Source organism: Crotalus tigris, unplaced genomic scaffold (genome assembly GCF_016545835.1).
Source record: "Crotalus tigris isolate CLP2741 ecotype Arizona unplaced genomic scaffold, ASM1654583v1 scf7180000019068.10715455, whole genome shotgun sequence".
Lineage (NCBI taxonomy): Eukaryota > Metazoa > Chordata > Lepidosauria > Squamata > Viperidae > Crotalus > Crotalus tigris.
The window spans coordinates 2,380,425-2,407,177 of NW_024097358.1; the positions used below are offsets into that span (position 1 = coordinate 2,380,425).

The window sequence follows — 26,753 nt, forward strand, 5'->3', positions numbered from 1 at the left end:
ATCCAATTAAATGAAAACGTACAGACCAAACACAGAGTAATTTTTCTGCATGTTAAACTATAACTTTATAATGGAAATTCCTAGGTCAAGACAAGCAATCTTTTTTTGTGATTAGAGGTATTATTTTGGCAGAGAAATGAGGGAGGCACAGATGTAGGACCCTCACCGTAATTGTATTTGTATGAGCTATTAAGGCCTGGCTCTTTTCCCTGGCCTTGGACTAGGCTAAGAGGGGGGTCCTTTTGTGGGTTGTTTTATTATGTACAGTATTAGATGTAGATTTCTGCAGTCTGTCGGTCTGTCTGTCTGTCTGTCTACCTCCCAACCATCCATCCATCCCTGCCTGCCTGCCTGCCTGCTTATCTATCTATCTATCTATCTATCTATCTATCTATCTATCTATCTACCTACCTACCATCCATCCATCCATCCATCCATCCATCATCTGTCCGTCTATCTATCTATCTATCTATCTATCTATCTATCTATCTATCTATCTATCTATCTATCTATCTATCATGATGTAGATTATTTTATTTAAATTTTGTATATGTCATACTGCCCTGTGTCATAATAGAGTTGGGTTTCTTATAAATTTAAAGAATTAAATTCAGGTAAGTGTGCAGTACACAACCTGAAATTCTGGTAACGTCTGTGTCTTCTTAAAGCTTTAGCTGCAGGCCATCCCATAGTCTTCCCAGATTTAAAAAAAAATAAAATAAGGCAAGAGAAATTAGGACAAATACTAACCTCCTCTCCCTCATTATTATAAGGTGTTTTGTAAACTAGTGATGTCTACATGTTTATATGTGTTTGTGTGCATGTGTGTAAAATGTTTAGTATGAGAGAGAGAAAGGAGAGAGGAGGACGGAAGAGAGAAAAAAAGAGTGAACGAGTACTTGTGCTTTTTAATTTTTCTGTTTTTTTAATTTAGCAGTATGCATTTTTTCTCTTTTACTTCATGGTTCTGTTGTTTTGTTATTGGATCATTTATTAATTGTTGTTAAGTATTTCATTGCTTCGCCATTGTTTACTTTTGTATCTTATTCTTTGTATTGTCTTGTTATAAAAACAAGAAAGCGTTGGGGAAGACAGGGGAAAATATTAAACCAATGGACAGCAATTCTATTATTTGTATTTATTTTGCTTCCTTCTGACCTCGCCCACTCTTTTCAAGTACACTCTCCGCACACCACTCAAAGGGCAAGTGTGACACTTGCCGTTAAAATTTGCCCACGTGAGATAAAAAGGTGCTTTGTGTGCTTTGTAAAAGAGGGACCCTAAAGTGGTGCTCTGTAAAGGTTCTTTGGAGGGCATGGAATGCACACATGCCGCTGGCAACAATTAAGTGACTCACATTCAAGGGTGGACCAACCACTGTTCAGAAATGTAACCCAGTGGTCAAATCCATCAAGCAAACTTGATTCAGTAGTTCTGCGCCTTGACAGACAGGCTGTCTGAGCAGAGATTGTCATCTGAGCCTCTCCCTGCAGCCTCCTCCTCCTCCACCTAGGCCAGGATAAATTTAGATCTATCCGTTCTGGAATACAACTATATACCAGACTTTTTCCTGCTTCAGTGCACAGCAATTGTACGGGAGATTTGTGCTGATTGGGGCCAGAAGGTGCCAGCCTCTAGTGCCAGCTCAAGGAGTGGAGTTTAATAGGCTTCCTTTGCTTTTTTTCAATTGCCTCTTTCCCTGGGCTTGAAGCAGATGGGGAGTTGTAACGCAAACAGTTCCCATCGTTCCAAATTCTCCCATGATACACAAAGGGTTCAAGGAAGAGACAAAAAGAAAGCTCTTGGGTTAACAAGGGTTGAGGATGCCAGAAGAGAAAGAACCAGGACTTTGTATCAGGAGGAGGAGGAGGGGGGGAGGGGAGGAGGAGAAGGGGGGGAGGAAGAGGAGGAGGAGGGGAGGAGGAGGAGAGGAGGGGGAGGAAGAGGAGAAGGGGAGGAGGAGGAAGAGGAGGAGGGGAGGAGGAGGAGGTGGAGGAGGAGAGGAGGAGGAAGAAGAGGAAGAGGAGGAGGAGGAGGAGGAGGAGGACAACTGTGGGGTCCTTGGTGCTCTCTGAGCTGGGTTGTTTTCTTCAGATGTTTCATGACCCAACTAGGGAACATCATCAGTACTAGAAGGGAGGAGGAGGAGGAGATTTAGTCTTCTGAGATTTTGGATTCATGCTGGAGTTCATCCTCAGGCAACTTCCCTGAGGTTGGGCTCCAGCACGAGTCCAGAAGCTCAGAAGAGTTAAACCTCTGGTTCCAGTGAGCGATCCAGATTGGTTCTTGCAACATTAACCTGGGACGTGTATATTTGCCTTCATTCTTGATGAGAATTACTCTTGCTTTAAATTTGGTTAAACTTCTCTTCTGAATTCCGAATTCAAATTCTCTGGATTTTGCCACTGCTGCATCTTCTCCGAGTTGTACTTCCCAATCAGGTATTGACAGAACTGTATCTTTCTTCCAATATTGGGCAACCGTTATTGTCCCTGGCATGAACATATGTATCTCATTAAACGGTGGTGTTGCTTGCTTTTTTCTGGGATCTTTCCAGCACTTTGGTTTTGTTTTTTTTTCTACATGCCCACCTCGTGTGGTAAGATGATGTTCTGTTCACTGGAATTTCCAACTTTTGTTACTGCATGATTTGCCTATATGAGAAATTAGTGATAGAGTTGTAAATCTTTTGCAAAACATTTTGTAGCAATTTTTCTGGGTGAAGCTTATATTTTCAAAGAAATGCTGCCTAGATTCAGCTCCTTGGTGTCACAGTCTAGTCTACCTTGGTGCCTCCTTTTAGATCTAGGGTAGATGAAGACCTCGTTGCAGTGTTGTTAGAGAGACAGTAAGAAAGAGGGGAGGGGAAAAAACCACTGAGTAAATTCTTAGCAAAACTCACCTGCTGGCCCATGCCAAATAAATTTCAATTCAATAAGTGATTACACCAGAGAACAGAAGTCAGATTCACATGGGGGCTGTTGACCTTTAAGAATAATTATCATCATCAGGGTTGCAAAACTCATCCAAGCAAAATAATTGGGAACGTCTCAATATCACATCTGATCCAATGTCAGGGGAAGGAAAGGAGAGGAGTTGGCGGAAATGCCAATTAATTTTATCCCGTGTCTCTATTTTCAGCCTTTCAGTTCTTTGCAGGGCCCTGTTCAGCTTCTTTTTCTTCCCATGCCTTCTTTTCCTGCTGAGAATTATGTCTTTAAATGTTAAGCTAACTATTTACTTTTAATCCTTACATTTCAATTGTCTCAGCCTTTGCTCTCCTGTTATTTTCTCTCTCTCTTTTTTCTTCTTTCATACTCTGCCAGTTTTGCTCGTAAAAAAAAGGGACTTCTTCTCTAAAGTGACTTTATGGGTCTTCTCAGCAGGGTTTGATGAGCCAATTAAATTAATTAATAAAGTTAATTTAATTAATCAGCAGAACACCCTAACATCAGTTCATTCCAATGACGACTCTCCTGTTTCTGGGGTTTGAAATTTCTCCCACTCATTCAAAACCAATTTTTTTTTGCAACACAACATCAGGGGAGCATTCAGTATGACCAGCTGGGTGACTGAAAAAAAAATGGCAGCTAGCTCCTGATCTGGGGGGGGGGAAATAGAAAAATTCCCTTGGGGTGTAATTGAAGCATGGAAAACCCAGGATATTGCAAGCTCCTGGTGAAATAAAGGAGGAGTCTGTGATAGGAGCCTGTCTAGTTGCTGCCTAATTAAGAGAAACACAAAAAAAATCTTGTGTTTGGCCCATGAATTCTCCAAAAATTCCTTCTCCTTTGAAAAAAAGACAAAACTCAGAAATCCTTTATTTTCCCCAAAACTGAATGTTGAAGGGGAGAAAAAAAAATGCAGAGAAAATGTTCGGGAACGCGCTGTGCAGAAAAATGACACTGCACCACAGGAGAAAATGCAGTAATTGCCAATCTCTTTGTTTCCCCTGTGGATGGTGCCTAAGTTGTGTGAATCCGCCAAGTTTTAATTCAAAAATCTATATTCTAAGATGTTTACATTTGATTCAATAAGAGATTCAAGAGCTGAATGCAACAAGGTTGGATTCAAGCCAATTTAAAATATGATAAAGAAAGACTTAACTGTAAGTTATAAAATGGAAAGCATGAGAACACTTACAGCTGCTTTAAGAGGGAAAGAGACAAAATTGCACGAAAATATCAGGGATATAGACCAGGGTCTTCAAACATGGCCCTTTTATGACTTGTGGACTTCAACTTCCAGAATTCCTCAGCCAATGTACCTGGCTGAGGAATTCTGGGAGTTGAAATCCACAAGTCATAAAAGGGTCCAAGTTTGAAGACCCCTGAAATAGAGGCTTCTGAGGTTTTATAATGGCAATACATATTTTAAAGACGCCTCTGACTAAAGACTCTTGTAAAGTGTGAATAGCAGGATTGGCAGTCTCCAAATTTTCCAGCAAAGAGCCAGTGAGGAAATTGTCCTGAACTAACGAAGAAAGGATTAAAAGTTGTTTTAAAAGTTGTTTACTACTGTATGTATCTAAAAATCACCATCTGCATATCCACATTTTTTTAAAAAAAGTTGAAGTATGTGTTTTGTCCCAATTCCACATTTATATCTACTATGAAATAAAGAAATGTTCTGCAATGTATACTATAAACTCGTATTTGAGAGATCTAATTTGTCCATCATTATTTATTTATCTACTGTATCATCCATCCATCCATCCATCCATCCATCCATCCATCCTTAATTTATATACCACATTTCACAAAAGAACTGAAGGTACCTCCGTAAACAGATTAACTCACAATAGGATAAGCAATATTCTGAAGGAAATTCAGACTGATGCCACTTGAGTTTTAAAGAAGGCGAAAAGTTATTTTCTACATTCAAACTTTCTCCAAGTTAGAATCTGTATGCTTAAGATCAGTACCTGGAATTTATACTGATGGGAATTGAGATTTTTATTTTATGGCTTGCATATCATTTATAGATGAGGTAATGTGGCTTTTCAGTACATTTTATTACCAGCTGAACTGATTAGAGAGGGAGAAGCAGGGTAGTATAATAAAGAAACAAAAACAGAGATCTGCATCTCAGACCCAATCATGCAATTAAAAACAACTCACTTCCCCCATACAAGAGGCAGAAGCAACAAGCTGCAGGGAAAAATGGGATTTGAGAGGTTCATTTTTTTTTTTTTTTTTTTAGGGGGCGAGAAGTGCAGAGAATGAAAAGAATGAAAAAGAAATGAAAGAGGAGAATGAAAGGATTGAAATGGTCTAACTAGACTGATCATAGATACCAACAGGGTCAGATAAATTAACTGAGTGTTACAGAAGGATAAAAGGTTAAAAGATAAAACACACCTCTGTCAAATAAAGCTGAGTTCCTTTATTCCTCTCTAAGGCAACCTGCTTAAACAACCTCTAACAGAAAAATAAGACCCCGAGAACAGAGCAGCTCTCCTCCAAGTTTTTGTGATAAGCAGGCTTTGTGGGAGTAGCCAAATTCATTGAACAACTACTTATATCTAAAAAAAAAAAAAAAAACAAACCCACAACCCATCACACCAGAGTTCTCTACTTATGTACTGTAAAAGGAAAGTCACATTTGAAATTCTGTAACTAGAGAAAGTCTTCTGAATCTCAAATCTCTTTGAAATAATTCAAGGCACTTGATCTGAAAAGCGGATGGGATCAAGTTACTTTTGAGTGCATCACCATTGTGAAGCTTTACACCCTCGTAACAATTTCCTCTCTCTATAGATTCTGGTGTCTGTTTGTTTGTTTTTTTATATCTTTATGCGCCAGCACACTGAAGAAATAAGCTGATGTGGTCTAGCATCATACATTCTTCTGAAATCACTGCTGGCAGATCCTGTTCACAGAGAATGCTGCTGATACAGCCAGATTGACAAGGCAAGAGGCACATTTTATTCCTGTCTTTGACGTGGAGAAGTGTTAATGGGATTCTCAATATTCCCACCTGATCTGGGTTGTGCTGCATAATTCTCTGATTTAGCTTTTAACATCACACATGCACAGATGTGTATGCTTGATGTATGATTTTTAACATCACACACATACACATGGAGACACAGGTGTGGTGTGTGTGCGTTTAGTAAAGGGCGGATATATCCTTATAGTTTCCTATTAAAATGTTACACATCTAATGAAACACAGTCGCGTAGCAGATACAGCATATTAAAATCCTGCCTAAGCCTACATGAGATACAAGTTAATGTTCCTATCAAATCTCCATATCGCCTTCCTCAATGTGATGTCCTTTAGATGGGCAGGCATCTACTGTGGGAACAATCCATAGAAAAGAAATATTTTTGGGAATATTAAAAAGGCAGAATATATTTCCCCAAAGGAATAATGGAGAAGATCTTTAAAAAGGCTAACCCTAACCCTAAGTTCTCCACATACACACACCCAGCCAGACAACTCAGCAAAAACCAGCTTTTAGAAATGCAGATGTAATAATCCATTCAGGAAGGTTGGGGCCAGGAAGCTAGAAGCTGATGAGATTAGGAAGACAAAGACCCCTAAAATTTACATACCCCACCCAAACTCTAAGACAGGACATAATAGCATTAACCCACCACCATCAGAATACCAGAAAGGCACACTCAGACTCAGGTCAAAGTTCATTCACAGGAACAACTCCAAACAAAAGCCCAAGAAGGTATAAAAACCCACTCCTTACTACATGTGCTCTCTCTTTTCTTCCAGAGCCATCTTTCTGTCTGGCTCTCCTCTTCAATAAACTACAACTTTCTTTCTAAAGCAGTCACCATGTTGTTTATTCCCAGCTTGGACTGGACCCTGATGAAGACTTTTCCTTTGATACTACTATTAGTGATCTTGTGGAGACATCGTAGAAGTTGAAGTCTACTTTGTCTGAAGGATTTTATGATTTGATGTCATCTTAGGATGTTTCTAATTTATATATATATATATATAAATTAGAAACATTATATATATATATATATATATATATATATATATATATATATATATATATATAATGCTTACTCTCCATGTCTCTTTCCTTGTTATTTCATGGTATATTATTTCATGCAAAGTCAACACGTTTTGACCTTCAAAGTGGGGTTCCTAATTCCTACAGGAGAATTGGCACCTTTTGAACCTTAAAAGACAGTTATGTCTACTTGCATAAAAGTCTTGCCATTATGAGTGTAGTCCACACATCAGAAGGCACATTGATAGGGCTGTTCTCCATCCTTCCTTGTAATATCTCAAGACCCTTTTTATCATTTCCAATTATTTTTCATCATTTAAGAGTGATGTTTGTTTTGCAGCAGTGCCTTCTCTCTTTATCAGATTAAAGGAATCTAAAAACACAAATCAAGGTCTACAAGAAATTGGTGTCCAGAGAGCTTAAATTGGGGGCATTGTCCTTGAAAAGGTGAAGACCACATGAAACATTTGGAAGCAGAGATTCAAAATTGTAAAGCTGATGGACCCACATCATTTATCAAGGGAGGGTTTATACAGTATGTATGTGAGAAATATAAGTCAAGATGGGAGATGGAGTGTGTGTGTGTGTGTTTAATTATGCTATTACTTATCTTCATATGTTTTGCAGCTCAACATGACATGGAACTTTTTGGTTTGCAGCAATGCAGATCAGAGGTGGCCATAAGTTATCAACCGCCTTCTTAAAACAAGAAAGGGTAGCATCTATTCAAACAATAGTAATCCTGCAACTTTTATAAGTGGTATATTTTTAAATTATAAATGTTGAACTTATACTGAATAAATTCTTTATTACAGCCAAAGGCCAGAAACTTAAAATAGCCCACAAGAACAGAAGGTCCACCAGACATTAGTACAATATATAATAAAACAAGCAGTAACATGAAAGTGAAAAGAGATTATGGAGTACAACTGGAGGGAGGGAGAGAGTTTACCAATTTAGCTTGCAACCCCTTATTATGTTTTGCTGTTCTCTATATGCTACCAAAGAAACATTTGCTAGTTTATAAATAGCAGGAAGCTGCTGGTCCACAAGTAAATCCACGAGGAATAATTTATCTAGGAGATTTTGAAAGTTTGCTAAAATGGGAATAGTATGCACACTGCAAAGATCCAACTAAAAATTGCAATATAACGAAACCCATCCAATTGCCCCAAGCAGTTACAATCTTTTGAGAGGTTCCAGTAAATCTGTCTTCCAGCAGAGCAGATGGAAAACTACACTTAACTCTTTTTAAATGTAGAAGACTTCTGATTTAAGAAGCATTGGAGCTGGATCTTAGTCCGTGAGCAGCTTGATCTTAGATTAACGTTGTTGTACATATATAATGGTTTCTTCTATTAATTAGCTTAATATAATAAATATCATGGCTTTCTTTTTTAAGATACCCAATATAAGAAATAAGAGACAACTCCAGAAGGAAACAAGATACTTACCTTTCACTGTTGGCATAGCCCTTTTGGAGAGAAGCCTATGTTGGTACCCCAGGGGCTATCAGCTCCACCAGGGCACAAAATGAATTGTCTAGAAGCCCAGAACTCTGACAAATCAGCAACTGATAGACACATAGACATTAACAATATCTATAAACCAGTGATGGTGAACCTTTTAGACACTGAGTGTCCAAATTGCAACCCAAAACCCACTTATGCATCATCGGGTGCTGGGTGAGGGTGGCCCATTGGGTGGGTGTGGCCCATTGGGTGGGTGCAGCCCATTGGGTGGGCATGGCTGCGGTGGTAACAGCAGACTGGGTGGGACTAAAAAGTTCAATCAATCAATTCCAACTTTGCAAGATCTTTTTTTTCCGCAAGAAGTTGAAATTGACGGATTGATTGAACCTTTTTTTTTTGTACATGGTGGTGGAGGCCTAAAGTGAAAAGGTTTTATAAAACCCAGCTGAAGGCCTAGGACTCGGGCAATGGCACGCGTGCCCACAGAGAGGGCTCTGAGTGCCGCCTCTGGCACCCGTGCCATAGGTTCGCCACCACTGCTATAAACTATGCAAAAGAGACAATCAACCAGCCAAAAAGGAAAGGGAAGAAAAAGATTCTTTACAAGCCCTGATGATGTTACCTAGTTTGGGTAATGAAACATCTGCAAGAAAACAAGCAAGCTCGGAGAGCATCAAGGACCCTCTCATTTCCACCCTGACTCCCAATATTCTCTTTTATTAGTGTCTATAGAGATTCTCAGTCATCCAGGTCCAAAGGTGCTTTTTCAAGAGGCAACTGGACTTTCTTGTTTTTTTTTGAAGACGTTTCGCTTCCTAGCCAAGAAGCTCCTTCTTCAGCCCTTTATTAGTGATAGATGGCTCGTTCCAAGCCTCCACAGGTTTTTCAGTCCCACATGGTTATCAGCCGCTGCATAACGTTTGCTGAATATGGGTCAGATATAAACACCTGCCTGTTCTCTCTGGGCAAAATCTGCAATTCTCAAAGCCTTTTAGAGACTCCAGCTGAGAAATGCTGTTCAGAGGCGGTGCCATTATAAAAGCCTGGTTAAGTGGAACAACTTTCTTCACACACCAATTGTCCTCAAATGCCCACACAGGTCAAGGGAATTATGGGTCACTTAATTCCCAGAAGTCAAAGAACATCCACATTTCAAACTGCACCAGCACTTAAGCTGAACGGATGTTTGTCGGCAACTGCTCTAATTCAGGCCAAGTGTAAAAACAATAAAGCCATACTTAAAAAGCCACATTCTACAAAGTGCACACAGGTGAAATGCACACTAGAAACTGCATACATACACACAATTAGATGTTGCTAAGCTAAACCTCCCTTGACACTTGCCAGTAAAGAAAAAGTGGGTGGGTGTGTTTGAATAAACAGCACATATGCTAGTTTAGAGACACGGCGTGAATGCCAATATATGTCCAGTATGAAAGTAAAAAGGCTGGTTTTAAAACAATCATAGGAAATCTAAGCTATCTGAGGCTCTTTCCCCAAAAACTGTATTTGAAGGAAGATATGCTACTATAATGCTCTTCAATTTAATTAGGTTAGTGAAAAACCCAGCAGCTGTATTTATATCATAGGCTAAGTTCAGTTAGTTCTTGGTCAGGCTTTTTTGTAGCTTAATATATTGGGCAACAATATGTCGTTAGCTGTTAATTGAATATATTCTGCAGACTCCAACATTGGTTAATTCAACAAACAAAATAACTTTGTTGTGTGAACTCAGCCTTCAATTATCCATACAAAAGAATGCTGTAACTTATATATAAGAGCCATGGAGACCGCAGTGGTTAGAAAGCAGCACTGCAGGCTAATTCTGTCGGCTAACTGCAGTTCGGCAGTTGGATCAAGGTTGACTCAGCCTTCCATCCTTCCGAGGTGGGTAAAATGAGGACCCAGATTATTTGGGGGCAAGGTGAACTGCTTAGAGAGGGCTGTAAAGCACTATGAAGTGGTATGTAGGTCTTGTTGCTATTGCTATATATTATCTCAGAATGTCATCCCTACAATAATGATTTTCAATGACAAGAAAATAGATTTTGGATTGAATGTTGGGGGGGGGAATCTTAACAGTAAGAAGAATTTGACACTGCGATTAATGACCAACAACCAGCTGGGTGCATTCAAATTGAATTTGGATAAATATTTGGCAGGGTTGTTCATCTGAAATTGATAAGTACCAGAGAGGGAATTAAAAGCTAAAATCCACAGCAAAAAATCTTTATATAGAAATGGCAAAATTCTCAGTTTATACTTTTAAGATTAATATCTAAAGAGCCGTGATGGCGCAATGGTTAGAATGCAATATTGCTGGCTGATTCTGCCCACTGCCAGCAGTTTGATCCTGACTGGCTCAAGGTTGACTCAGCCTTCCATTCTTCCGAGGTTGGTACAATGAGGAGCCAGATTGTTGGGGGCAAGAGGCTGACTCTGTAAATTGCTTAGAGAGGGCTTTAAAGCACTATGAAGCAATATATAAGTCTAAGGGCTATTGCTAACATTCGCAACAAATTCCTCTTCAGCTAGCTATTGTCAGAATTCTATTTCAATGTTCTTATATCATTTCCCAATCTACTGTAGCCCTGGACTACTTTTTTTTAAAAAAACTGCTCAAAAATGCCAACCGTGATGTAGGTCACAATAATCCAATTTAACTGCTTTGGCAAAGGCAAACATCAAGACACTATCATTTAAAAAAAACACCAAACAAACACTAAACAGCAAACACTGTCCCTGAAAAAGGAACAGTTTTCAGACATGTTGGGCAAGAAGTCCAATTTGATCCTGTGATTGTTATTGTAATTTCCCTTGAAATGTCATGAAAATTGGACTGTTTCATTTGCTTCTTTAGTCAATGTTTCTTGACACTCTGCCTTTTTTTTTTTAGCTTCAAAAGCAGCAATTGTCTAAGTATTTTGATTAAGAAAATGTGATTGGAGAAACCAAGGTTAAAATTTCAAACTGTGTAGAAGATGCTCAAAAACGTAAGGTTGCTGTTTAGTCAGCAGGTAGAATTTCCCTGACCTCAACTATGTTGAGAGCAGCTATCTAGAATGCAGAGTGTGAAATATTTCAGTTTTCCTCAATCATCTTTAAGTATGACAGCTTCAGTCTAGTCTCACATTACCCCCTTCCTATTCATAGTGTGCAGCCAAGAAATTAAAAGACACTCCTGGGGAGGAAAGCTATGGCCAATCTAGACGGCATACTAAAAAGCAGAGACATCACCCTGCCAACAAAAGTACATATAGTCCTGGCCATGCTTTTCCCAGTTGCAAGGTATGGCTGCGAAAGTTGGACCACAAGAAAGGTTGAGCACCAAAGAATTGAGGCCTTCGAACTATGGTGCTGGGGAAGATTCCTGCGAGTCTCCTGGACTGCAAGACCATCAAACCGGTCAGTCCTAGAAGAGATCAACCCCGACTGCACTTTAGAAGGCCAGATCCTGAAGTTGAAACTCAAATACTTTGGCCACCTAATGAGAAGGAAGGACTCACTGGAGAAGATCCTAATGCTGGGAAAGATGGAGGGCAAGAGAAGAAGGGGACGACAGAGAATGAGATGGCTGGATGGAGTCACTGAAGCAGGAGGCGTGAACTTAAATGGACTCCAGAAGATGGTAGAGGACAGGAAGACCTGAGGAACATTGTCCATGGGGTCGCGATGGGTCGGACACGACTTCGCAATTAACAACAACTTTGAACGGTCACTAAATGAACTGTTGTAAGTCAAGGATTATCTGTACTGTCAGTGTATATTTTCTCTCTGTTTCTATCTTTACATGGGGTGAAGCAGATGTCTCTTGTTTGGATTAGCACTTAATGCAAAAGTGTTTTTTTATTGTCCTAAGCCTGAATGTTATATTATTGTTTGTGTGTCCACATGCACAATTTTGGCAAAGAAGAATGAATAAACATAAAAAGGAATGTGTTCATTTTCCTACGAAGTCTGCTTAATTTTTTTTTCTTATACAGCTTCTCCCTGAATTCGCTATATTTAAATGCAAGGAAACTATAACATTTATTTTTAAAATTTGCCACTGAAAACAATAACATGATCTTTTAAAAAAATAACTACCACACTTGGACAAATAAAATTGTTTCCAGAGAGCAATTGGAGAGAATGTGTTGTACATAAGTTTGTCTTTGATCGCTATTAGAATTACTTATGAAAGCTGTAAATTTGGAAAGGGTGTGGATACTTTTCTATGTGACACAATTCATTGGTGAATCTGTTTCAGTTTAAAATTACCAAAAAAAAAAAACCCAAACAATTCTGTTCATTACAGTGCTTTATTGCAGTCTCTACTCACTTCGAAAATAAAGTAGACCACGGCCCCTCTAACTTTGACGTACCACAATTTCATACCCCCCCCAATAGCATTAGGTTTATGTAAGAATTAAATACACCACTGTTAGATACCAAGAATCAGGACCATAGGTTAAGTTGCAGTTAAGAAAATTTATTGCTTAAGCCTATATACAAGAATCTTGTCAACTAACGTTCAGTGCTATAATGCCACTAGAGAAGGGTCAATGGAATTCAAGAGGGGTTGGGTTTGCACCATTTATGGCAGTGTAATAACTTTAGGCTGATGACTCACTTAATTCTTCCACCCAGCCCTGCCTGCTCTTCTCCTACATCCATTTATTAAAATACAATGTAACTTTCACATTACTCTTTTGACTAAAGCTTACTTTTATCAGTATCAATGGCTTGGTCAGCTTTTAAGGTCCCCCTTTAGCTTATCTATCAAGATCACATGAAGTATTAATACAACTTTACAATGCCTTGGTAAGGCCACACTTGGAATATTGCATCCAGTTTTGGTCACCATGATGTAAAAAAGGTGTTGAGACTCTAGAAAAAGTACAGAGAAGAGCAGCAAAGATGATCAGGGGACTGGAGGCTAAAGCATATAAGGAAAGGCTGCTGGAATTGGGTATGTCTAGTTTAATGAAGAGAAGGACGAGGGGGGACACGATAGCAGTATTCCAATATCTCAGGGGCTGCCACAAAGAAGAGGGAGTAAAGCTATTTTCCAAGGTGCCTGAAGGCAGGACAAGAAGCAATGGATGGAGACTCATCAAGGAGAGAAGCAACCTAGAACTAAGGAGAAACTTCCTGACAGTTAGAACAATTAACCAGTGGAACAATCTGCCTACAGAAGTGGTGATTGCTCCAACACTGGAAGTTTTTAAGAAGAGACTGGACAGCCATTTGTCTGAAATGTTATAGAGCAGGGGGTTGGACTAGATGACCTCCAAGGTCCCTTTCAACTTTATTATTATTATTATTATTATTATTATTATTATTATTATTGCCATCCTTTTCCCCCTCATTTGAGAAGGCTGGGCATTTAAATTAACGAATAAGTTTACTTTCTACAGATATTCAGAAGACTACAGCTATTCTACCACACGATGCTCTGGTGAATGGCAGATGAGGTTGACAGATGGCTCGGCCCACGGATTTAGTCATCCATGGAAACACACTTGAGTTTTCTTTCCCACTTTCCTTGTGCAAAGCCAATCAACTCAACTCCCCACCCCATCCCAGTTTACTCACAACCCCCTGGGGATGGCAACCCATAATTGGAGAACAGCAGTGATCCAAACTGTCTAGTGGAGAAAATATGCTCAGATTAGCTCCCATGAAGACTATTGAATCATGAACAAGGTTCTTGCTGAGAAAACTATGTGTATGCATTGGGGGGGGAGAGGCTCCTTTCTTGCATTGTACTTAAAATAAAATTTGGCTTTTCCAAAAAATACCCGTTTTATGTGAAGTGTATAAGGCTGCTGTCATCTGAACCCCATGTCTAATTTTTGTTACAAAAAAAATATGAAATTCATCCCTTTTATCATGTATCGCTTTCATAATCTGGCCTCTGCTTTATAGCAGAAACTCTCCTTTATATTCAGTTCCATTCCATTACAGCTACAGTTGATTATTTTCATACGCTAGAATGTAGATGGCCAACAGGCAGCCCCCATGCCTTCACTTGAGCCAAAAGGACCAACGTGCCTTCATCGCTTTGTCGTTTGCCATGTTTCAACCAACTCCATCTCAAGCAACTGAAATCTCTTCCAAAAAGTAACCGTGGGACACGAAGGGGTGCGTCTACTTACATGTAATGTAAGTGAGGATTCTTATCGAACGCCCGCGGCTGGATGCTTCGGAGCCCTGAGTTCGTGATTGTCCTGCAAAGAGATGCAAAAGGACAGGAAAAGCAACCCATGAAGAAAGAATCAGTGAACGTCAGGCTTTCAGAGATCTCACGTTAATATTGAATCAGAAGAGGTAATTGGAAGACTAGCCTGCCAGCCTGAATCTAGAGGCCTTTAAAACATTCCCACCCATCCACCCCCCAATTGGGGAACGAATCTGTCAAGATCGTTTTTTTCTCAGTATTGGGGCAGGCAAATATGTCAACTATAATTATTTGAACTTCAGTTTCTTTTTTGAATAACTTTTCCACTAAAATTCAAAAGCATTTAGTGCACACTTCTGCAAACATGCCTCTCTCTCTCTCTCTCTCTCTCTCTCTCTCTCTCTCTCTCTCTCTCTCTCTCTCTCTCTCTCTCTCTCTCTCTCTTTGGCAATTCTCCCTAAGGTACACAGATTTTTAAAGCATTTTCCTTAATATAATACACTTTTGTGTCTGTCTGTCTGCCTGCCTGCCTATCTCCATCTTTCCCTATCTATATATCTATCTTTCTATCTTTCCCTCTCTCTTTATATATATAAAGAGAGAGGGAAAGATAGAAAGATAGATATAACTTTATATATATATATAAAGAGAGAGGGGGGTATCCCCTCAGAGGAAAAGTTATAGCAACAAGCTGTCCCATGATTAATTTAGCCTCAGTGTGTATCATTTCCACAATTCCAAATGTGGGGAGAATACCAGCCATCTTTGCATAGCTATTTTAAGGATTTCTAAGGCAAAATGAAGCATTTCATCTGCCTAAGGCATTAGTTCAATGCTTTCTGACAGCTTTAGTCTCAAACAAATGAAGCATTATATCAAAGTCAGATCATCAGTTCATTAACCCTCAGAATGTTCTACAACTTGAGTTGCTAACATGGGTTACCCCCGATATTGTTCAGTTACAACTCCCAGCATCCCTTGCCATTTGCCCTGCTTTGTATGGATTCTGAAAGTTTCTAGAACAGTGACATCTGCCATTCCATAAAGTCACTCTCACTAGTCTGTACCAGACATTAACTGCTACTAAGAATTAAACCTGAGAATGGAGGGGTGGAAAAATGGGAAACGATGTTGATTCTCTAAATTAAATCAGATTTCTAAACTAAATTCAGCAACATGAGGTGAATTGAACTGTTGAATCAAACCGAAGACCTCTACGTCCATTTAAACAATTTAAAATCTTGTCCCTTAATCAGTTTGGAAGTCAGAATCAGAAGCCAATCAATTTTCTGAATCAATATGGAGGTCTGAATCAGATTATAGATCTTAATCAAATCCATGTTTCAGATTGTTTTTTTCTTTTTTTTTTGCCTGACTTCCATGTCTCTAGCAGGATTTCAGCAGGCCAAGGAAACACTCGGTCACTGAGCAACAGATGGTTCCCAAGCAACCAAAAATTGCATGCAGTGACCGAACATCTTGATAGAAAATGAATAGCAGTCCGTGCCCAGCATTCAAGTATTACTTTCCATCTTTTCCATCATTTTCTTATGGCTTATAGTAACGTACAACTTAAAGTATGTATTTTCATTTATAAATCATCTCTTTAGAGATACAAACATACACACACTATGTATATTCTATACATATAGGCTATAGCTATACCTAACGAAAGCATACAATTCCTTGTAAACTAAATGAATAATAACATATGTTCCCCAATTTTTTTAAAAAAGTACTTGCTTGTACTTTTGTAAACTAAATGAATAATAACATATGTTCCCCCAATTTTTTTTTAAAAAAGTACTTGCTTATTTGAACGTTGCTGTTTCAGTTATCCACTGGATTTCTACTTCCAATTAATAATACTAATATATGATAATAAAATACTTGCAATGAACAGTGAATTCTGTATGTACTATCTCTTTATAATTCTTTAACTAGGCCAAAAAAAATGGGAAAGTAATCACAGCAAGAACAATCAAATAAAAGAGTCACAAATATCAAAAGATTAATGTTGTTATCAACAAGTATAGAAAGCATCCAACTAAAAGTCTAAATTTAACATTGTGGCTTGTACATTTTCACCTTTTTGTCCTACCAAACAAGTTCATTCTTCCAGGTTGCCATTATCAAAGAAAGTTTTTCTGACAGAATGTCTCGTAAGCCATAAATGCATTTCTGATTGTTTCTGACACAATGAATATGCTTTGTAAGATACCAAGTACCACATTTTATCTTCTCCTCCTGTAAACTGATACATTCAACATATGTATTTCCTTAAATTACCTCCTACAGCCTGTAAAGGAATATGACTATATTCTGTATAGGAATATGACTATATCTGTTCCTTTGATTTTATTTTTAAAATCCTTCGCTAGCAGAAACACAGAGACACAATCACAATTCCAGCACTAAATTTAGAGAAATTCTGAACAAGCCACTTATAATGTTCCATGGGCAATTCCTACAGAGGACATTTGATTCTTGGAGCTAAGCTACAGAATAACTTAGCAAAATGGTGTTGGTGTTGTTGTTTTTGTTGGCTTGTGGTGAGACGCAGGTGAGTTACTGTAGCATTTGCTTTCTTGACAGAAGGCATTTAACAAATTTAAATTCCTGAAATATATTTAGTATGGAAGTTCTCAGAGTAGGAACTTGAAATTGATAAACCTGAAATTCACAATGGTGAAGCCTTAGCAGAATGCTCAGTATGGACATGGATTCCCAGCTATGTTTTAGAATGGGGGTCTCTAACCTTGGGAATTTGAAGACATGTGGACTTCAATTCCCAGAATTCCCCAGCTGGCTGAGGAATTCAGAGAGTTGTAGTTCACATATCTTAAAGTTGTCAAGTTAAAGCAGGGGTGTCAAACTTCCAGCCTGTGGGCTGGATGCGTCATGGCAAAATCGTGCCCACCCCATTGCCGGCAATGGAAAAAAGTTGCGATACGTCAGGACACATCACGTGACATTGCAAGTTTGACTTTCCTGATTTAGAGTGATCTATAAAATCCCATATGCATTTCAAGGCAGGTGATTTGAAGGTAGATTGGCAAGTCAATGGTCCACCAAAAAGCAATGAAGCCAGCTGGTTTGCAAGAAGCAAGCATTTCTGTCCAAGCATCCAAGTCTAAATCCAAGCTACAAATTCTCCACAGAATGACTTATTGGAATTACCAGCTATATGAAATGAACCGAGGTTCTAACTTCTTTGGTCACCTAACCCCAGTTGCAGTTAGACTCAATAATCTGTAGACTTCACTTTTGGATAGCTGTCATCGATCCGCAGCTCCAGAACCAAATTTGATTGCTCACCTATTCATGTTGGCTTATTTGATGCGAGAACATGCCTCCTCAGCAAAAGCTCAACTCTCTGTTTTGTTTCAAAAAATGGCCAAAGGAGGTAACAAAGTGAATGCACATTTTGCAAATTCAGTGAAACACTTCTAAATCCAAGTTCAGCTGTGCATATTGAACCACAAACCCAGAAGAGAACATTTGGTCTTAAACCCAGTAAGCAGGTCAAATATTCATACTAGATTTCTTTTGATAGTGTAGAGGAACAGACCTGGTCAACCTTCACTTGTTCTCACAAACTGAGACAAAAATACTCAAAAACACAATACTCACAATCTCTGGAGTCCTGTGTACAGCTCCATGTCTACGGCATGCAAAGTCTGCAAATTCTTCCAGTACTCTATGTATCTATAGAGAGATAACAGGGTGGGAAAGAAAGAAGATCACTTTTAGTACAGAAATACCGTGCAACAACTTTCAGAGGAACCATTGACTGTGCGGTAGAACCAGGGATGGAAAAAGCATTGACAATCTCTGAAGTTGATGGGTTTCATCAGGATTTGAACTGGTTTATTTATGATGCCAGATCCATGCACCATATAACTTTATGATGCCTGGAACTGGTATAAGTGAGCTGAATTTGCCAAGGCAGCAAGCAAACCTTGATAGGACAGGAAATAATGAAAGAAGACTTCCTAAGAAGGAAGAATTACCCAAATTTATTGATCATATTAAATGGATGCAATTTTAAACCATTTGATATTGCTTTGCATATAAACTAAGTACAGTTAGGATTCAGTACTTAGTTTATTAATTGTATAGAGTAACAGAGCAAAACGTTTAGCAAAAGAGTGCCTCTAAGTAACTGATACATTCAACATAGGTATTTCCTTAAATTACCTCCTATAGCTGTGGTTTTTAACTTTTTCTTCACCATGGACCCCCCTTTAAATACCTTTTGTGGCCATGGATCATGGCCACAGACCCCCAAGATTTAACTCAAGATTTAAATCATAATATTTCTTCAAGCCTTCATGGATCCCCTATGATGATATTGCAGACCTTAGGTTGAGAACCAATGTACTACAGTATCTTCAAGATAAAGAAGGAACAACACCTCTTCTATGGGAAAGCCCCCAATTTGAAGTAGATAACCCCCTAAACCCAAAAAAAGAATATTTTTTTCTTCAAAATACTGCTTCCTTTCCCAGAAATAGTTATTTTTTTTAAAAAAAGACTCTTTTTTTCTTATTTAACAAATTCACTGAAGAAAACCCTGCTAATAAATCAATTTTGTCATTATTAATTAATCAAGAGCTCTTATTGCTCAAACTGATAGAGAAAAGATAAAAAAAATGTCCTCTAAGTTTCTGCAGTTTTTAAATCTATGTAAAATTATCTTTTAATAGAAAAGAGAAACCCAGAGGAAAATTCTGATGATCTGATCATCACTGTATCCTTCAAAGAGCTAAACAACCAATCAGGACCGCTGTACAATTTGAATGTGTACCCTTTTTTCTTTTCTTTTTTTTTTTTTTTTTTTTTTTTTTTTTTTTTTGAAGTTGTACATTTCAGTGGGCACACTACTGCGGCTTTCTGAGGTACTTAAATTGTGGTTCTTTTTTTTAACTGAACACGTTTAAAGTATTTGCACCCTGCTTTTTTGGAAAAATGTTGCCCAAGACAGTTTCCGATTAAAGGCACACAATATAAAATATAGACATGCCACAACAAATTAATGCAAAGCAAAATCACAACAAGCTATATTAATAGGAGAAACTAAAATAAAAAAACCCTTAACATTAAAAACTGTAAATGATGTTTCAGATAGTTTAGACATACAATTTCAGCATAGCAGTAAAATCTCTAGTATACAATGTGGTATTCGCAATCAGGAAACATTCTAAATGCATCCAAAACTTTCTTAGGCAAAAGTCTCAGGGAAGTGGGTGCCACTGAGACTCAGAAAAGCCCCATCTTCTATTGCTGTCTATGCTGTGGCAATATTCCCTCAACCAGAGAATTTCTTCCTAAACCTAAGAATTTGGGGAGTTGAAAGTACAAATATGTAGGAGAAACGAAGTTGAAGATAGTGCTTTGAGATACCCAGTTTGGTTACAGTATGAAAGACAGAAGAAATATATCCAGCCCTAAAAGTATATGTAAGCCTTAGGCTCCATTTCCAGAGTCCTCACTCAGATGGATTTAAAGACATACTATTTGCCAAAAAAATCATGGATAGTAAGTTTTGATGGCTTCATCTTCCATCACCTCTCCCACTATCTCACTTCACTATATAGCTGGTGTTTTTTGTTTTTTTAAAAGATGGCTTTGTGAGTTTGAATAATTGTGAGATTGATTAGTGTTTCAATTGAAGCCTCATTTCTGTCAAGTAAAATATTCCTGTTCTAGGCCAAAACATTTTGAACAATCATTTCCCAAATCCATGTCATTGCTGTGCATTCACTAATTATTGGGCTTTGTTCTCTACTTCTTAGTGATTTTTTTTACAAAAATAATAGTAAAAAAAATCTGGATTTCGTACATACCATTTCACGATGTCTTTGTGGTTAATGAAACTTAATTAACCCTAGTATCTTAATTTCTTTACACAACTTTCCCAAGTGTATATGGTTGCACATACATTTTGCATGCAGGGATTTCTACCTGTGTGTCAATTTCATATAAGGAATTGAAAATGATTAAAAATTAAAAATATTACAGATTTACTGTGCACAATCTATACACACAAGACAAGACTGTATTAGCCCCATCTTTTAGCAGCTCCAATTCCTCACCTCTTTTAACAAAATAGAGATGTATTTTCACAGGAGATATTCAGCAGTAACATAGGTAAGTATCAATTTTGTATTATCAATTATGCTAAGAGTGAAGGTGTGTTCTTCAAACATTAATATAATGGCAACTATTATTGTAAATGTGTCTTTACTGTATCAGTCTCTATGAGCCCAAGTATTCTGACACACATGCCATAAAAGAAGGACAACCGAAACACATCTGTCACATTTGACACAATTCAATGCAACGTATTAGTAGATAATAAAGCTAGGCTAACATCTGCAGAGAGACTGCAGTGTTATGTTTAACAATACAATGAGGAAAAACAATGTAAGCAAAATTGCTACAAACAGCTGTCTCCATGTCAGCATCATTTCATTTTCATACACCCAAAAACATAAAGATTTTTTAAAATATTTTTTTGGTCTTCTAGTCCAACCCCCTGCTCAGGCAGGAGACCCTATGCCATTTCAGAAAAATGGTTATCCAATCTCTTCTTCAAAACCTCCAGTGTTGGAGCACTCACAACTTTTGGAGGCAAGTTGTTCCACTGATTAATTGTTCTACCTGTCAGGAAATCTCTCCTTAGTTCTAGGTTGCTTCTCTCCTTGATTAGTTTCCATCTATTGTTTCAGGTGCTTTGAAGAATAGGTGGATCCCCTCTTCTTTGTGGCAACCCTTCGGATACTGGAAAACTGCTATCATGTCACTTCTAGTCCTTCTTTTCATTAGAATAGATATATCCAATTCCTGCAACTGTTCTTCAAATGCTTTAGGCTTCAGTCTCCTAATGATCTTCATTGCTCTTCTCTGCACTCATTCTAGAGACTCAACATCTTTTTTTTTTTTATATTGTGGCAACTAAAACTGGATGCAATATTCCAAGTGTGGACTTACCAGTGGAATTCTATGATGAAATTTAGGAAAAAATGAGAGGAAGTTGCAATATCAACTTAGTATTGGGTTCTTGATGTTCTCTGAACTTCCTGCAGATGCTTCACTGTCAGGCCCTCAGTTTGGGGGGGGGAATCAAAATATTAAAAGAGGCTACAAAATAATTCATAATAATTTTTTTTTTCATCTTTCTTGGCCAGGGATCCTGCAAAGGAGAATACACTCCTTTTACTCACAGTAAGGATCCTTGCTGCATTTGGATTGCAGGCATGCTGAATCTCCAAGATTAAGTGGCATGCAAATGCAACATAATTGAAAGAGGAGCAGTGTGCCAAGCGCTATTGTCTTGCAGGGTAACAAGAAAATTGATTTTTTACCCAGGCATATTACACCTAGTGATCCAATCCAAAGCATTTGCCTTCAGTGATTCAGTATGTTTAGCTTGTTGATTTTTTGGAGGATAAAAAGCTGAATAAATGAATTCAAAGCACGAGGATAAAGGGAGAGGAGGATGCAGAAAAGAGGCTATTTTCCAGAATATCTGCCACAAAGGACCCACCTCTTTTCTTCTCCCCATTGCTTCCAGCAATGGGCAGGCAAATGGAACTTAGAGGAACTGAGACTGATTGGTGCTTAGGAAGCGGATGGGCTTAATAGCTTTCCATCGAAGCCCACATCAGCTAGCTGCACCTCCTGCACGCTGCTTTAAGAAACTGCAGCCAACAGAAATGCAAGAGTAACAGAACAACCCACAAATCATCAGGCAGCATTAAAAAGGGCAAACCAAGCCACCCACACAAGATATAATGGGGGAGTGTGAAGCTTTCTACTGGCTGAGCTAATACTTCATGACACACCTTATGTAATGTTCACAAGCAATTCCTTTTACAAACAGCATCACCAGAGAGTAAAAGATTGATTGGTTCCTAGGTATTAATTTAACTCCTGCCTTTGCAATTAAACTAAAACTCTCTTTTTATGACCCTGTAATGCCTTAATTCAGGATAGAATGGGGGCAACTGAGCTGAGTATTTACTGGCTGGATGCCCTTCCTAACACCTATGGGGAGTTCACAGCAGAGAGAAATATCTGCTGCTACTTAGGATTGAACTCTCAACCTTCTGAGTGGGAGGCAAATGTCTTCTCCACTAGGCCACCACACTGCTCACCTTTGCAATTAAACTATTGTTGAGAAACCTTTAATTCATACACATACACAGAGAGATAAAACAGCACAAAGTGATTCCTGTTCTTTAAGGATTGACTTATTTCTTATGGCGTGAGGTTTCATGGACTGCAATCCTTTTCTTCCAATGCATTAGGCACTAAATAAACATATTAGTCACTAAAATGAAACGTTGAATATTTGCTGAAGGTACTGGGTTCCACAGATTAATATCAGTATTCTTCTGAATTTGAGTATGTAGGATCCTGAAAGCTATTATTATCTCATGCTCACTTAACAGGAAATCATCTCCATGGAATATGGGAATGCTTCCGATTAAACATTCATTAAATCATGATGCTATTTCAGTGCTGCATTTGTTTACTTAAAATAGTTAAGAGAAATAGAAGTCAATATAGCCACAGGAGACCATGATTAAAAGACACTCCCGTTGTCATACACCTTAGCAATTCAACACATTTTGTATCAACATGGAACAAGATATTCACTTAAAGAATGTTTTGATTGAAGATCATTATGGATTACCAGATTCTTTTTTTAAAAGAAAATTGAGCTAAGGGAGCAAGTTTTACTCCCATCTTATAGGTTGGAAACTGAAGTGAACAAAGTGACTTAAGCAAAGCAATATTCTATAGTAAGATGAGAACTCATGGGGCAATATCTAAATCTCTATCCTCTGAATCACACAGGCTCCATCTGATCTTTCTGTCACTGGTACTCAAAGACACCAAATGTACAAGTAGAGTAGTATATCTGAAGGACAAGCACTGGTGATCGGACAAGCAAAAGACGTTACTTGTAAGTAAAGGAATGATTTTGCTGAAGTCTAACCCTGGCTGATGTGAAATTATTTCCTCCCCATAAGAAATCTGGATATATATTTTTTTGTTTTCATTTTACCAGTTTGCAGAAAGGAAAAAGAAAGATCAACTCTACTGCTGAATTATCTGAATTAGATGGTCTTTCTTAAGCTTATCACTAAATTGGTGGGTCTAGCATGAAGCTATCGGTATAAAGTTATTGATCACTTGGGGATTCTCTCAGGCCTTGAGATGGTGTAGTTGCTGAGCTCTTGTGGGATTTTCCTTTGGATATATATGAACTGAGGTGATGACAGATGATAGATAGATAGATAGATAGATAGATAGATAGATAGATAGATAGATAGATAGATAGATGAGATAGAAGACAGAAAGAAAGATATGAGATAGATAGATAGATAGATAGATAGATAGATAGATAGATAGATAGATAGATAGATAGATAGATGAGATAGAAGAGAGAGAGAGTGAGAGAGAGAGAGAGAGAGAGAGAGAGAGAGAGAAAAGACAGAGAGACGGATGGACAGACAGATCAATCTAGACTAGATTAGGATTCCAAACCAAGAAGGTGATTTTTTTTTTTGGTCAAAGCACAATAAACCAAAAACATGTTGCTAAAGCTAGCGACATATACGGGAATGTATGTATACTGTTTTATTTATAATGCCAGAGATAAAGTTTCCAGCCCCTCATTGTCCAGAAGAGGCCCACTTTAAGCTCCATTTTTTTTTCTACTAATCAAGGTTGCCTTTTTAAATCTTCCCAACCACAGTACCAAAGGAGTCAATAACATTATTGATGGAATTCCCACACTGGATCGACAATGCATAGCTATTTAATGCCACTGTAAAATAATTGTATTGTCAAATGGTTGCAACGCAGTTAGAATACTGCACACCCCATTCACAACCGATTCCCCCACCGTTTAAACCCCACCGATGCGATAACGCAATTTACAGAGCGCAGACACATTTTTAATTAACGCAACAAGGACAAACTCCAAGCTCTTCCTTACGGAAACTTGCAACATCTGTGCTCCCTGAAATTGCAGCTAAAAAAGTCATTTAATGATATGCCTCATCTAAAACAAGTTTGCTGCAGTTGTTACCTTTTTGTAACAACTTCAGCATTAGAAGATCAAAAGAAAAGACACCAAGCCAGTCTCTCTCTCTCTCTCTCACACACACACACACACACCCTTATAACAACTTGTTTATACCTGGTTTCCTCGTGTTATAAACCTGACAGCTGAAGTGCTTGTTTTACACAGGTTAATGTGGCCCATGTGTTACTGCTTCTGCTGAGCTGGCTTCCCTTTCTCTTTTCAGATGCATTTTTCTTGGTGAAAGTCAAAAATCAGAGGTCTGTGCAGACTAGGGATCAAAAATAAAGGCTGTTGCAAGAAATAAACATGCAGCACTTGGCAAGTTCTATCAGATCAAGATGGCTGCAGGCCATTTGTTCCAATCTGATGCTCCAAACTAGCAATCCTTTTCCAAGCATTGCCTCAGTGTGAAATGCCAAGGAGAGCCCTTTTGCACACCCATGTGGAACAAATAGTAAATTAAGAGCAGTCCATGTTGGGACAAATAATCTGAACTGCCCATTCATGCTACTGGGAGTTAGCATGCAGAAATCCCTCCGACAGACTAAATTACTAACCTGCGATTTCCAGCTTGGCATGAATGCAATCCAAACCGTTCTGTAAGCCTATTTGTTGCACCCCTGAGAAGCCAGTAGGAGCTTTCCCCATGGCCTCTTTTTTCAAGGTAGCAAGACAGGAAATATTGCCAAAAACAGTACCTCTGTTTTGGGACAACTGTGGCTTTTCTGATTTGAAGAGACATTAGGGGAAAGATAGGATTGAGTGGTGGAGAAATTCAGGCATTATAGTGGAATATATTCTATTGCACAAAAAAATCCTAATTCTGGGCTCAGCTATCTTCAGTTAACCTCAGTTATCTTCTTCTTCTTCATCATCATCATCATCATCATCATATCTTTGTTCGGCCATAGACCAGTATGTAAAATACAGAAATCACAGTTAAATAGAATAACTACAAAATAAAAGAAACACTTAGCCTCACAGCTCCTTCACAATGAGGTTATCTTCATTAAAGCATCAATATTAACTTGACAAGACAATCCAGCACTTTATTTATTTTACAATGCTTTTGGGCCACCCCAGTCATCAACCCTGATGAGTGCAAAACAAAACAATAACAACCTATCATAAAATTTCATCAAACATTGATCAGTGTTTTAAACTAAAACAAAGACACCTGATTCAACAGCTACCCATCACTAAAGCTATTATCCAAAGACCCACCAGAAAAAAGAGGGTTTTTAATATCTTTCCTAAGAGCTATTAGGAAGAGCATCAGCATCCTTCATCAGGGTATAACACTAAAGATGAATGTACATTCACTTTTTTCAGCCTAGAGTGAGAATTGTGACCGATTCCTGGAATCCCCATTCAAAATGGCTGAGCTATAGGCATTTCCCAAAAGGGGAATGGCTAAGAGAGTGCTCGAGATCCAGAAAAATCACTGATCTTGAAGCAGTACAGGATAATTTAGAACAGACCATCATGGTCTCAGAGAGGGTTAGGCAACCTTGGCTCTTTTATGGCTCAAGAATTCTGGGAGTTGAAGTCCATAAGTCATAAGAGAGCCAAGATTGCCTACCCCTGAGTCCTAACCTATACCTTTCAAAGGTTACTCTTGGATTTGAAAAAAAAAAGTTGTGTGGTCAAAATAAGAATAAGGCCGTATTGTAAATTCTGTAAATCCTGCATTATATAGAGCTGCAAGATTAAGCAGGTAGCACTGTTCCTTCCCTCCCTCCTTTAGCACCACAAAAGGTAGGAATTGGGATTTTGCTCAGTTTCAATCTCATTTGTTGAGGCTTTTCTGCTGTAAATCCCAACTCTTTGCGTGGAATTAGGTTTTTAAAATTCATAACCTCTGCAAAGCAGACGTGCATGGGATAACAAACAGGCTTCAGAGTTGACTATTCCCTCCCATTCATTTTTTTTTTCTCAAGACAGATAGCCTTTGCTCCCACCTCCTTCATTTCCTCTGACCTAAGGACAGCAATCTTTAAACCTCACATTTGCATGCTCCTTTTCTTAAAGA

At 38.4% G+C, this 26,753-nt stretch overlaps 1 protein-coding gene across 2 annotated transcripts in view; it reads right to left on the bottom strand.

Annotated features, from left to right (window-relative positions):
- NTRK3 (neurotrophic receptor tyrosine kinase 3) overlaps nucleotides 1-26,753 on the bottom strand; it is a 295,014-nt gene that overhangs the window by 205,933 nt on the left and 62,328 nt on the right. For both annotated transcript variants that reach the window (XM_039358815.1, XM_039358816.1), the window contains exons 2-3: nucleotides 18,250-18,324; nucleotides 14,594-14,665 (exon numbers count right to left, since the gene is read on the bottom strand). In XM_039358815.1, the coding sequence (XP_039214749.1) occupies nucleotides 14,594-14,665; nucleotides 18,250-18,324 (147 nt within the window). The remainder of the gene's footprint in view (nucleotides 1-14,593; nucleotides 14,666-18,249; nucleotides 18,325-26,753) is intronic.